Raw genomic sequence first — 13850 nt, forward strand, 5'->3', positions numbered from 1 at the left:
AGAACCATCAGTATAAATTCTAATATGTTCTTCGTAACTACTGACGGTTGCTAAAAAATCTTGCTGGATGATCACTGCTGGTTTCTTTTTTATTTCTCCTTGAGAGAGATCCAAACTTGTATTTACCGCTGGCAAGAGCCATGGCGGTATTTCTCTAGTAGAAATTGCTAGTGTCTCTGGTATAGCAATTTCATATTTCCTTCTTAATTCGTGGTACCTAATTCCGGCTGGTCTGGAATAGGTAGCACGACGTTCGTATAATGCAGCCATGGGATGATTCATAAACAATTTATTATTTATATGGGCAGGGAAAGCCCATATATTTGCTGCATATCTTAACAAGAGGATCTCTCTTCTATAATGTAGTGGCATTATTCCGGCTTCAGACATCAGACTAGCCGCCGGACTCGTGCGGAAAGCACCTGTTGCGTATCTTATTCCGCTATTATGAACTACGTCTAACTTTCTTAAGTGCGACTTTCTAGCGGATGAATATACGATACATCCGTAGTCTAGTTTAGATTGAACCAATGCTTTATACAGTCTCAATAATGTCTCTTTTCCTGAGCCCCAATTTAGGTTCGATAAACATTTTATAATGTTTAGGGCTCTTTTGCATCTATCACTCAAGTCCTGTATATGTAATCCCCATGTGAGGGATTTATCCAATACTAGTCCTAAATACCTTACGCTGTCTTTATATTGTATTGGATTATCATCAATTGTCAGAGCAGGACTTTGATGAGGAATTCTCTTCCTACAAAAGTGTACACAGCACGTTTTTTCTGGTGAGAATTGGAATCCTGTATTCCTTGCAACTTCATTTAGAGCATTGATCGCTCGTTGCAATTTGTACCTCACTATAGCAGTCTTGTTGCTGGCATATACGATTGCCAGATCATCAACATAGACGCTTTTGCTGATTTCTACTGGAATGGCTAATATCAATTTATTAATGGCAATGGTAAACAAGGTACCGCTCAACGGCGAACCTTGCGGTATGCCATTTTCCAAGATTCTTTCACATGAATATTCGTTGTTGACGCGTACTTGGAAGGTACGATCATTCATGTAGTTGCTGAGTATTATAGGCAAATTGCCACGAATGCCCCATTCATGTAACTGGAGCATTATACCATGACGCCAGGTCATATCGAAAGCCTTCTGAAGATCAAAGAAGACTCCGACACAATGTTTCCTTGTAATAAAGCTGTTATATATAATGTCCTCTAAGCTGATCATTTGATCAGTGGTAGAATGGTATTGTCGAAAACCTGCTTGATACGGTGATATCAGGTTTTCTTTTTCCAAAACCCAGACGAGTCGATTATTAATCATTTTTTCCAAAATTTTCCCCATAGCACACGTCAAAGAAATAGGACGGTAGCTATTGGGGTCTCTTAAATTTTTATTTTTCTTCGGTACTGGAACAACATGAGCTTTTTTCCACTGCTGCGGGTACGTTCCATCCCGCCATATTTTATTATAAAGTTCTAATAATCTACACTTTGCAGTGGTATTCAGCTGCCTGATCATATTATAGTGGATTTCATCCGGACCAGCAGCTGTGTTACCTGATTTTTCCAACGCCTTCGCGAATTCTTCCATTTTAAATGGTACATTATATGAGTAATTATACTCAGTTCCAAAATTTAGTAGACCTTCGTGTTCTTCTTTTTTGGTTCGAAAACCTTCCTCGTAGTTGGCCGTTTTGCTGGCCTTTTCGAAATGATTGGATAACAGCTCTGCAATTTCATATGGAGTGTCTTTTATTTCATCTTCATCTTCATCTTGAAGGCTAGTTATGGGAGTAAAATCATTACGCCCACAAATCGCCTTCACTTTCCTCCAAACATCTGATGCAGTAGTAGTTTTGTCAATGGATGACACGTATTGCTGCCAGGATCGTTTTTTCGAATCTATCATAACACGTTTTGCATACGCCCTGTATTTCTTAAAGGCAACAAGATTTTCTATACTAGGACGCTTCTTAAACGCATTATACGCCCTTTTCTTTCTTTTTATAGCTTCACTTATTTCATCGTTCCACCATGGAACGGGTTTCTTTGTAAGTTTCCCAGATGTTTTGGGAATATATCTCGATGCCGACTCGATTATTGCATTTGTTATGGCGTCGACATCGTCTCCGATAACTCCGGTTGTTTCTGGGAGCATCGTTCTAGCTGTGAAGCTCGTCCAGTCTGCCTTTTCAAATAACCATCTTTTAGGGATGGGATATATTGTTCTAGTAACATCAGTTACAATTTGCACCGGGAAATGATCGCTTCCATGCAGATCGTCTATAACATGGAAGCTGTACCTCGGTGCTATCGATCCGCTTATAAGTGCAAGATCTATACAGGACGTCGATCCATCTCTGGCATTGAAAAAGGTTCCTGATCCGTCATTTAAAATAATAAGTTCAGAATTCATCAGGAACCCTTCCAGTTCTCTTCCACGGGGATCTACTCGATCCGATCCCCAGAGAGAATTATGAGCGTTAAAATCACCCACCAGTAAAACAGGTGGGGGAAGCTCGGAAATTAATCTTTCTATGTCATCCTTATTCCAATCGTAATTCGGTAAGTATATGCTGCACACAGTGATCTTAAGCGGTCGCTTCATTCTAACGGCGACCGCTTGTAGGTTGGTGTTTAGAACAACCGCTTCGGTGGTAGCTCTAGTCGATGTTAATATAGCTACTCCACCTCTAACTCTTACATTTGGCGGTTGATCTCGCCGAAATATATCAAATCCTTTTAATTTAAAATTTTCATTTCGGCGGAAATGCGTTTCTTGCAGACATATACAAATCGGGTCTACGTCATGTACCAAGCGTTGGAGCTCATGGATGTTTGAAAAACATCCATTGATGTTCCATTGTACAATCGACTCGCTAATTTTTAATTTTTAATTAAATTATTGCCTGGGTTTTCCTTTCGGCCATCCTTTTTTCCTTTTCTTCTCCATCCTGCGAACAGCATCGTGTTCGCGGAGAAGGTCGTCGCCTGTAAGGCTTCCGGTCTCCGTATCGGAGACCACCGAAGCCGCCGACGACGACGGGCATGGATCGGCGCCGGTTTCAGGCACCGATTGAGAGGCGACAACCTGCCCGCTCCCCAACACGGGGGTCGCACCGGTCACCGCCTGTGGGAGGGGGGACACTCGCCCCCCCTGTGTGATTTTTTGTGGCCTCTGAGGCTTAGAGGCCACTTCAGTTACAGGAGGCTTGGGAGCCTCCATAACAGACTCTGTAGGTATCGCCTTTTTCTTTTCATCGAGGATCTCGCTGAGACGGACTTGACATTCAGGTTTGTTGTCCGTTTTCTTTTCTGGAGGAGCAACTTTCACTTTTATCGACTTATCTTCAGCAGGCTGTATCACTATCTTTGGCTTAACAAGTTCTTTATTGCCAAGAGGTTTCATCTTGTTTTCGATGATCCTCTCAATCATGTTAGCCAAAGTGGGAGCAAGTTTATTTATAATTTGTACCTCATCTACAGCAATCGGAGCAGGAGCAGGAACAGTAGCCGCAGCCTGAGCATAAGATGTTGCTGCTCTAGGCTTACGGGCGTTAACTATTTTCTTTGCATCGAAGTAGCTGACTTTTTGCAGGGTTTTTACTTCCTGCACAGCTACCTCATCTTTGTAGACAGGACAATTCCTTGATCTACAAGAATGCGCTCCTTTGCAGTTTATACATGTAGGAGGCTCTTTACATGGCTCTCCCTCATGCACCTCTTCACCGCACACGCATATTTGCGGTCTTTCGCATCTAACAGCGGTGTGGCCAAAGCGTTGGCACTTGAAGCACCTCATCGGCTGTGGGACAAATGCCCGCACATCCAAACGGTGAATCCCCGCTCTTATCTTTTCTGGCAAAGTAGGCCGGTTGAAAGTAAGGACATGAGAAGCCGAGGGTAAGACCTCACCGTTCCTTCTCATGTTCAACCGACGGCACTCTATTACTCCTTGTGCTGCCAGCTCCTCTACAATCTCTTGCTCCGAACAGTTTAAAAGATCCCGACAGACCACAACACCCCTTGAGGTGTTGAGCGTGCCGTGGGGATCAACGCGTACCGCTAGCTCTCCAATTTTCTTCAGCCCTAAAATCTTCTGAGACTGTATATCATTAACAGTCTCTACATGAAGTCCCGTAAAAGTTTTCCGTATTTCCTTTACAGGGCCTCCAGCACATTTGTTTATTTCTCGAGCGATGAGAAAAGGACTCACCCTCGAGAAATTTCCATCCTCCTTTGTAATGACCAAATATTTAGGTTTCGGTACATTACTACTTTTAAAAAAAACCTTTTGTAAGCTTTTTCTAGCCTCAATTTCTATCTTCTTACTCTCCGTACTCTTTCGGCGTTTCGCTTCAGGCGAAACAGCCGGCTCTAAACGAGGGTGTTTACGTGCACCCTCTGCCACGTTGGTTTGTTCAGGAAAATTCATGAACAAGTAATCCCTTCTGTAGTAAGGCTAGCCGCCGGGGTACACCCCCACTCCAGGGCTACCAACCCGGGAGGTCCGTTCCGGTACTCCGGTGGAACCGGCATATGTCCTGGCAGAGAGCGGATGCGCAGTCTCTGCACTGACTCCAGGCCCCTACACACCGAAGCTTTCAGGGCTCCCATGCTCCGAACATGGGCACCTTAACTACATGCTTGCCATCGCAGGGGGCATGTGGACGACGAAAGGTCTCCGTTACACCTGCAAATAACTTTGACCGTGGCCGCCACATCGCCAGCTCTAACGGCGGTATTAATCCATTTCCGTAATCGTTAATAATGTCATATCTGCAGGTGGCCGTAAAGTCCAGTCCTGTAATTCGGCCTATAGATGTAAATCGACCGAAAAAAGTATATCCGAGAAACAACACTCGGAACCCCGTTAGCCAGCTATATGTAATGTACTTGAGTACAGCTGTTACCGCCCTGGACGTGGAACGTAGATGTTGTGTTCCGGACGTGGGGAATATCTACCTCAGGGCATTATTATTATTATTATTATTATTATTATTATTATTATTATTATTATTATTATTATTATTATTATTATTATTATTATTATTATTATTATTATTATTATTATTATTATTATTATTATTATTATTATTATTATTATTATTATTATTATTATTATTATTATTATTATTATTATTATTATTATTTTAAATAAGTTATAGCCTACATCTATTTTTACATGTTATTACCATTTTTCTTGCAAACATAGGAGACACCCTAAACCAATCATATTTTACATCTCTTTTTTTAATTAGAGCCCTTTAGGAAGACGGAATGTAACACATATAATTTAAAAGAGAACCAGAATTATAAACTATTTGAATCTCACGTTGATGAGATAATATTATTATTTAAAAAAATCATCTCTCAATAATTCTAACCAAAATGACAAACTGCTAAACGGTATTAACCGACGTCAGTTAAGGATTTATTCGTTGAAATAATAAAATAAACACTTTTGGTTTTGTGTTTTCTGAATGAAAGATAAGTACATTTGAATTAGAAGATCTGGAGTTTATAAGCCTTATTAAAATTAAATACTGATAACGATCCGCCGATCTTCGTGACGGAGTGGTAACGTTGCTTTTCACGCGGAAGTTGAAGACTAAGAAACGGCTTGGCGTAGCATTTTTCAAAAATTCATAATCGTTCATCAGTAACCGTTCATAAATAAATAATAAAAATACTGCGAATAAATTTATATCGTAAGGGTTTATGGGACATACTATATAGGCTATGTATTATTAAATCCCCTTTATAAGCGATTTTATTTAATACTTGAATAGTCTTGAACAAATTTAGATGTATGTTCTGTTCAAAATGTTACCGACCGTCCGCCATTCCAATTTCTTACAGAAAATATACAGTCAGTGTTATTTGTACGATTAAGACGAATCGCTTAATGTCTATTTCAGTAGCCGTTCTAGAATTACAGGTCACAACGTAAAAGTCACAAATTTCTTTCTCCCACATAGTCGAATAAAAACATCACATAAACCATTTTTGAAAAACTCAAATTCAAAATAAATCTGTAACCGGATACGCATTTCGACTTAAATACAAAAATAAAACAAGAAGCACTCTTCCAAAAAATAAATAAATAGAATTCCGAATAAAAAGATAAAAAAAGGAATAATACAACAAAAAATTAAAAACAGCATTTACGAAACGCTAACAAAAATAATGTCACCTATATTTATGAAATATACTTATATTTATGAAATATCACCTATATTTGTAATATTTAGAAAATTGAAAAATCTGTGGGTAAAAAATACGAAAACGTTTCTTTACTACTACCAATTTTTTTTTTACTACTATTTTATTTTCATTCATACAAATCTTTTCTTTATTACTTTTGTATTTATGACCAGGACATACTATTAAAAATAGTTGTAAATTACTTAGTTTTAACAGTTTAAACAAATAAACTGCACGTATTAAATTTCGAGATGAAGAAAAATTTAATTTTTCTTTTAATGATAAAAAACTTCAATTTTATAGAAAAAAGTAAATAAGTATTTAATCAAAATAAAAAAATAACGTTATTTTCAACAGTTTAGAAAAAACTTAATCTATAGCATTTTAAATAATTATGCAGACGGTCATACGAAGAAATAAAAAGCATTTCAGGACATTTAAGTAATAAATTTTATATGGTTTTTGACCTGGAAATTTTATAAAGCAGTTCCAGAACTGTGTCTCAAAACATAAATTCTCTTAGGAAGGGAGACATAACATCTTTTAGTTCCCTGGTAAACAAATAAAGTTTTGTAAACAAAATCTGTAGAAAATCTAATTCTTAAAATAAATAAAAATAAAAATTATAAAAAATTAATAATATAAATCGATAAACAATAGCATTAATAGATTTAATAATAAAAATAAATAAATAAAATAGCATTATTTAAATTTCATTGTTTTATATTAAAAATATTAATAACCAATAACAATAATATATTATAAAAACTTACCTTCTATGAAAGAATCGAATACGTGTTTATCATATTCATATAAAAAATTTTTCGCGGATTCTGAACGCCGTCATCAGGTTAAAATTAAAATAAATTGATAAACAAAATTAAATTCGTTTCACGTCAACGAAAAAATGATTTTTCAACAAAAAAAAAAAATCTGATGTGGGCATCGTATGACTGACTTCCTTGTACGCCTATTAAAATACATATACACATTTTTTTTAATGAAAAGTACATAAAATTTTATTTTATTAATAACTTCTGATATTTTTTCTTTTTTTAATTATTATTGATTCATTATTTATCGTAAATTTTTTTTACAATCAGAGGTTAATAATTATTAATAAATCAATATATTTAAATTAAAAAAAAGTTAAAAAATGTATGTATATGAAGTGGGATTCGAACCGATGTGCCTTCCCCTTTTTACATCTGGCTATACTCTGGAACCAGTGAAAATAAGTACCACTTATGATATATCGTTGAAAAGTTCTCAATAAGGGCTTATTAATCCAATTGTTTGGATTTTGGGCTTTTTTGGACACTTTTGGTTCAGTCGATTGCAATCAAAAAGGGAGGTTCACAACTAGATGTTACAGCAGTCGTAGATCCAAAATTTCAATATCCTACGACTAATCGTTCATGAGTTATGCGAGATACGTACATACATGCGTACGTACAGACGTCACACCGAAACTAGAGTCAAAATGGATTCAGGGATGGTCAAAATGGATATTTCCGTTGAAATCTGAAAACCGAGATCTTTTGCGATCACAATACTTCCTTTACTTCGTACAAGGAGGTAAAAATTACTAAGGTACGTGCACTGACAAACAGATACTAAAAAGATTTCATTAAAACGAAATTTTACGTATAATTTTGAAAATTTAAAGAAAACCATTTACCCGCACAAAACAGTCGGTCTTTCGTGTGGCTTAAAATTATTGTCTTTTACTTACAACTTACACTATAAAATATAAATAAAAGTAATTTTTAAAAAATAAATAAAAATGTATTCGTACCTGAGCATGCCCTTGTTGTTGCTGAAGTACAATCTGTGTCTGAGGTAATGGTACCCGTAAATTAAAATGTCGATCTCTAGGTAACAATTCCACCTGAGTATAACTCCTTCTTAACTCCTGACCGGCCATCTGTCGCCTATTAAAATATAAACAAATATAACACACACGCACGGTACATACAATACAAATAAACAACTATCAATAGTAAAACATAACGAGTAATGGAAATAACCGACCGGCTGTTTCGTATGAGATTTTTCAGGTAAGACTGAAGTAAGAGAGTTATTTAAGCGTAGAGTGGGAGACTTAGTAGTAGGGATTTGTATTCCTTTTAGATATCGGGCGGCGGGAAACGATTCGAGTTTTACTAAATGTTACTTCATTCATTACTCCAGTTCGTACGGCTCATTCGATCGTTTTCATTCTTGTTAACAAGTCACACACATAAATTATAAAGCATGCTAAAACTGATTTCATGTCGGTTAATATTAAATTAAATCACGTACCGGATAATGTGTATGTACTTGCACAGTCAACATACATCTATTTATGCACTTAAATTGTTTTAAGTCGTAAAACAATAACATAATACAGTAATGCGATTTAAAAAAAAAACAGAATATCGAAATAATTTGAGAAGTTTCCTCGCCAATAATAGCAAAGAAATGTTTTATTTTCTATGTAACACTGAATAAAAGCAAAAGAGAAAGAAATTACATCTTTAAAAAAAAAGCTGTACAGGTTGATTCGATAGATTCCGTTCTGTGATAAAATACAGTGCGATTCAAAAGAACTTCACAACTTTGCAACACTCACTTTGGTTCAGTATGGCTTCCATTTGCAATGCGACATACATCCCACCTGAAGTCGATTTCATTCCAGACTGTAGCCAGCAAGTCGGGCGTTAATTCAAAACCTCTGCAGCTGCGGCGTTAATTCAAAATCTTAGCTCAACAAGATCAGTAGCAAAGATGGTACATAAACCCGATCTTTAATGAAACCCCACAAGAAAAAATCTAGTGGGCTAAGATTTGGGGAGTGAGGTGACCATACAACTGGACCTTTACAACCGATCCACCGACCTAGGAATCGATTATAATGAAAATCTCGGACTTCTAAACAATTAGTTTGTACGGCTTAAAGTGCAATATCGTTTACGTAATACGCGCCAAACAGTCGTTGAGTTGTTTCTTCAGACTACGAGCAAACCTTTCTCATAGTTGTTCCACAGCAGCTTCAGGGACGCGTGGGCGTCCTGGTAATTTTGTATGTTTAACAGAACAACTTGTCTCAACGAAGGTTTGGTGCCAAGAGTAAATTTTTTGCCTACTAGTAGACTCCCTATCGCACCCTCTATGAAAATTACGTTGAAATTACTGCAAATTGTGAAATCAAAACTCAACACTGGTGACAGCGCTGGTGGCCGAATTCGGTACTAATGTACTACGCGAGTCAAAACTTATCTAAATAAGTTATCTAAATAAATATTTATATGCTTTTAAAGTTGTGAAGTCCTTTTTGAATCACCCGGTATTCATTTATCCAAATAATTTACGGCTGTTTAATGCAAATAAATACTATTAACAAATAAAAGACGGTAGAAATTGGTAATAGAAACGTAAAATAATAAAACTAAATCGATAGATATTACGTAATAAAATTACCGCTTACAGCATGGAGATAGACTGAAAAATATAGCAAGTATATATACGTAAATAACCCTTTTTAAAGAAGAGTTTAAAATTGTGAAGAAAAAAGAAGTTAAACGATGCATCTCCTTCACTTTCAAACACCCCCGACTGAGAAAAAAGACTCTTTATGGATGAGAAAAAATTAAATAGTTGTGTACGTTTTTCATACCTCTGCATAATAATTATAAACATGCTTAATTTAATAATATGTATTCTTCTTTCAATTCTACATGTATAAGTTTAAGTTTACATACAACCCGACTTATTATAATGATGAACTAAATTCATTATATAATAATTTCCACTTACCAACTACTTTTATTATTATGTCCGAGCGCTTTCGGACATTAATCCATCATCAGGAACATTTATGTGTTATGGATTATAATTATTTCCTTCACTATGTTCCTATTATTTCCGTCATTATGTTGCTGATGATGGATTAATATCCGAAAGCGGTCGGACATTTTATATCTATACCAACGGGTCATGATTAATAATAAAATTAATTTAAACGCACTAAATTCGTTTTATTTTTTTCAAAATAGTATTAGATTATTACAGGTGAAGGTACAGTAACTTAAAATAATTTTGCGTATATCTTCCGACAAAATAAATTTGTATTTATTATTCATCCCCTCACCAAAAAATAACTATATATATTTTTATTTTTTTAACTACATCTTGCTTTAGAAAAGGAGTTACTGGGATTTCTTTGCAGCCGTATTTTCAACATCGATAGATCTTCAAACCGTTGTAACTTTTTCTCATCGCACTCCATCGGTCTGTGATAACAAAAAGCATTTTTTTTAATTTAAAAAAAAAAATTATTTATAATTTAAATTCATCTTGCAAGTTACCCATTGTATTTAAAATGAAAAAATCGTAATTTGATAATCCCTATTATTAATCGTAATAAGGTTTTCACTCCCTTGCTAGAAAATTACAATTTTGTTTATTTAGAATTATGACTACATATTTGTATTTTTTTTAAATTTTTTTCAAGTTTATTATCACCACTTAGGGATTATTTTCTTAAAAATTAATTTTACCCAAATGCTTTCCCTTGAGTAAGTGAGCCCCCAAAATGAAAAAAAAAAAATTCGCTATTTCAAATTTTAAATGCTCAAAACGTATTTTTTAAAAATAATAAAGCCACTTACACAACTTAATACTCTTCCCCTGATGGGAGAGCTCCCAAATTGTTTCAATAAGCTTTAATAAATTTGTTTTCCAATAAAACGGAATTATTTATTAATAAAGTTAAAAAATAAAGTTTAAAATTATCGAACTGAAAAATGAATTGCATAACTTTTTTGGCTACGCAGGTCGAGTTATGTAATTCATTGCCGGCTTTTTAATTTTAAGATCTTTAAAGTTAAATTATTTTTTTTTAAATTATTATTTCCTTGGCCGAACGAAGACATTAAAACATTTTTCATGAAATTTCTACAAGTTCCTTACTGTAAATTACGGCGAAACGGTATATTTATTAAGATATTATATAAAACAATCAGTTTCAAACAGTAGCTACTAAATGGTGGCCGGTACAGATAACGGAGCGTGTCGACTGTTAGCGCGTTGTTCCCAACCTGAGTAAAAGTAAATTGATCTACCGAAAATCGCTAGGGAGAACGGGCGCCCATTCCCCGAATTAAATTATAAAGCTATATTTTCTGCGAGGAATTGTTTGTCTTGTCCTGAGGTTCCTCTGCGAATGGATCGTCCTTTGTTACCAACCGCCTCTTTTTTACTTTTGATCCCTTCTAGAACCGATGGATCCCAGGTGGGATCTGGTGGTCCATAGGTAGCCAGAGAGCTGCGACCTGTGGACCGATCCAGAAATCCGCGGTGCATAAGGTGTACAATTAATTGATTGTGCACCTTCAGGGTAAATGTGGGCACCTTCCCTAAATTACTATAAAAATAAAAGGTTCTTCCACTTCATGGATGGAAGAGAATAATAAAGATTATTGGGCATAGAACGCTCTAATGGGATAAGATACAGTAACCCACCGGATTGGTCTAGTGGTGAACGCGTTTTCCCAAATCAGCTGATTTGAAAGTGGAGAGTTCTAGCGATCAAGTCGTAGTAAAGTTATTTTTACACGGATTTGAATACTATATCGTGGATACCGGTGTTCTTTGGTGGTTGGGTTTCAATTAATCACACATCTCAGGAACGGTGGAACCGAGACTGTACAAGACTACACTTAATTTACACTCATACATATCATCCTCATTCATCCTCTGAAGTATTATCTGAACTGTAGTTACCGGAAGCTAAACAGGAAAAAGAAAAAAATAATTACTGCATTATTTGTAAGTACAGTGAACAATTGTTTATTTTCCTTTAATCATTAACGAAAAGATACACCTATTATTTAGTAAACGGAATTTTCTTAAGATATTTTAATTCTTACTTAATAAGCAGGAAACAATTCCAATCAGTGCATCGAAAGAATTCCACCAGTGTTCTCTGTTAATATAAGGATGACACCATTTGAACTATTTCGCTAAAATTCTCAGGAATAGAATTTTAAGCTTAACTCCTAAATCCCCTGGCATTAAAGGGTGAAATTTTGCTGATTAATCGAGTGTATCTCCTCGGAAGGGAAATTTTTGTATTTCATTCAAAATGGAATTTTTTCAGAATTCCATTGTCTTTTAGACCGTGCAAGCGCAATTTCCGAGATCAAATAACTTTAATTAAAGCAAATCAGTTTTTGTAATGAACTGTGATTCCTAAGCCAGAATTCCTCTTCCGTAGTACGAAGTATACCGGATCAACGAATCAAGAGTGTAACAATCCGAGGTCGCGTAAATCCTTTCGTTATCTTTATATAGAAATTATTTTCAAAGTTATGTCCGTACAATGAACGACTAATTTTTCTTTCTAAATAAACTATTTTATTGTGATAAAATAAAATTAATTGTTGCAGCTCAAAATAAAAGATTAAGGAACGGTTAGAATTGTCAAACAACATGCCTTGATAAGGTTTTAGAAACCAATACTATGGAAAGCAGACAGTGCGTGACTGTTAAGTTGAACGAATGACTATATCGGTTTCGTTTGTAAGAAATATGAACCGCTTAGTCTCATAGAGCAGAATTACATCTGTCAACTGATGTTACGTCATCATTCATTCCTATATGTTTCGAAAGAAAAATAATAAATCCGAATCGCTAACTAGATTAAAATTCTACTCCTGGGAACTAATTTATTTTTCTACGCTTGAAGGTGAAATGTATTATAATATTTTTTAAATAGTGATGATTTTTTAAAAATTTAATTTAACGTTTCAGTCGAGTATTGCAGGCTTACACTCTAAGAAACAAAAATAAAAAAGATAGTTTTAAGATAGTTAATTTTACAGATAGTTTTTCTTTTTACACAAAATTTCTTAGGATGCAAGAATACGGGTCTAAAAATAATAATGTAAAGAACCACACGAAACCGATGAAATAAATCATAAAAGAATAAAACAAAACAAATTACTAAATTATGGTCTGAAATTTTCGAATTGGCCTTGTCTGAATGTTTTATTTTTTTTTAATTTTGAATTTAATTTAAAACAACATGAATTATTCTTATATCGACTTAGAGCTTGTTTAACCTTTTATATATATAAAAAAATGTAATAACTCACTTTCTGAATTCCGTATACAAAAATACGTGTTCATATGATTTTTTTCAGATCTTGACAATGAGTGTAAGGAGTATATGACTTTATCCTGTCAAACAATTTAGTCCTCAGAATATGGACTTAACAAAACCATCGATTACCTAGCAGAATTATATTTCACGGTTTTGTTTGACCGATGTGTCACTTATTTACCCTTGCGGACTCCCCGTGGAGTAAATAACGGTATAACAACGATAAACGAGCTTGTACTTAGCGCTAAAAGGATCTACCGAGCCGCACTCGCCCGCTTAGCCTGATCGCATCATCGGAATCGGTCGCGCTCCCACCATTCAAGGAAGAATTGTCGTTCTACCGCTGGCATTTTCAGTCACAAAACGAAGACCAGAAAGCACCAGGCGTGCCCTTCCGAAGGTCATAGATATCGACCCGGCGAGCGAGACAGTCGATTCACAAACTTCCTGCGCTCAGGGATTCGCGCGGGGATTCGAGT

General features: G+C 35.4%; 1 protein-coding gene across 6 annotated transcripts in view; it reads right to left on the bottom strand.

The window, feature by feature from the left end:
- The window catches only part of LOC142324067 (CBP80/20-dependent translation initiation factor), a 162280-nt gene that overhangs the window by 115415 nt on the left and 33015 nt on the right, over positions 1-13850 (bottom strand). For all 6 annotated transcript variants that reach the window (XR_012756204.1, XR_012756203.1, XM_075364692.1 and 3 more), the window contains exon 3: positions 8023-8158. Coding sequence is in view for 4 of the 6 variants with exons in the window: in XM_075364692.1 (XP_075220807.1) it covers positions 8023-8158 (136 nt within the window). In the remaining 2 variants the exon portion in view is untranslated. The remainder of the gene's footprint in view (positions 1-8022; positions 8159-13850) is intronic.

This window comes from Lycorma delicatula, chromosome 4 (genome assembly GCF_047948215.1).
Source record: "Lycorma delicatula isolate Av1 chromosome 4, ASM4794821v1, whole genome shotgun sequence".
NCBI classification, from domain to species: Eukaryota; Metazoa; Arthropoda; class Insecta; order Hemiptera; family Fulgoridae; genus Lycorma; species Lycorma delicatula.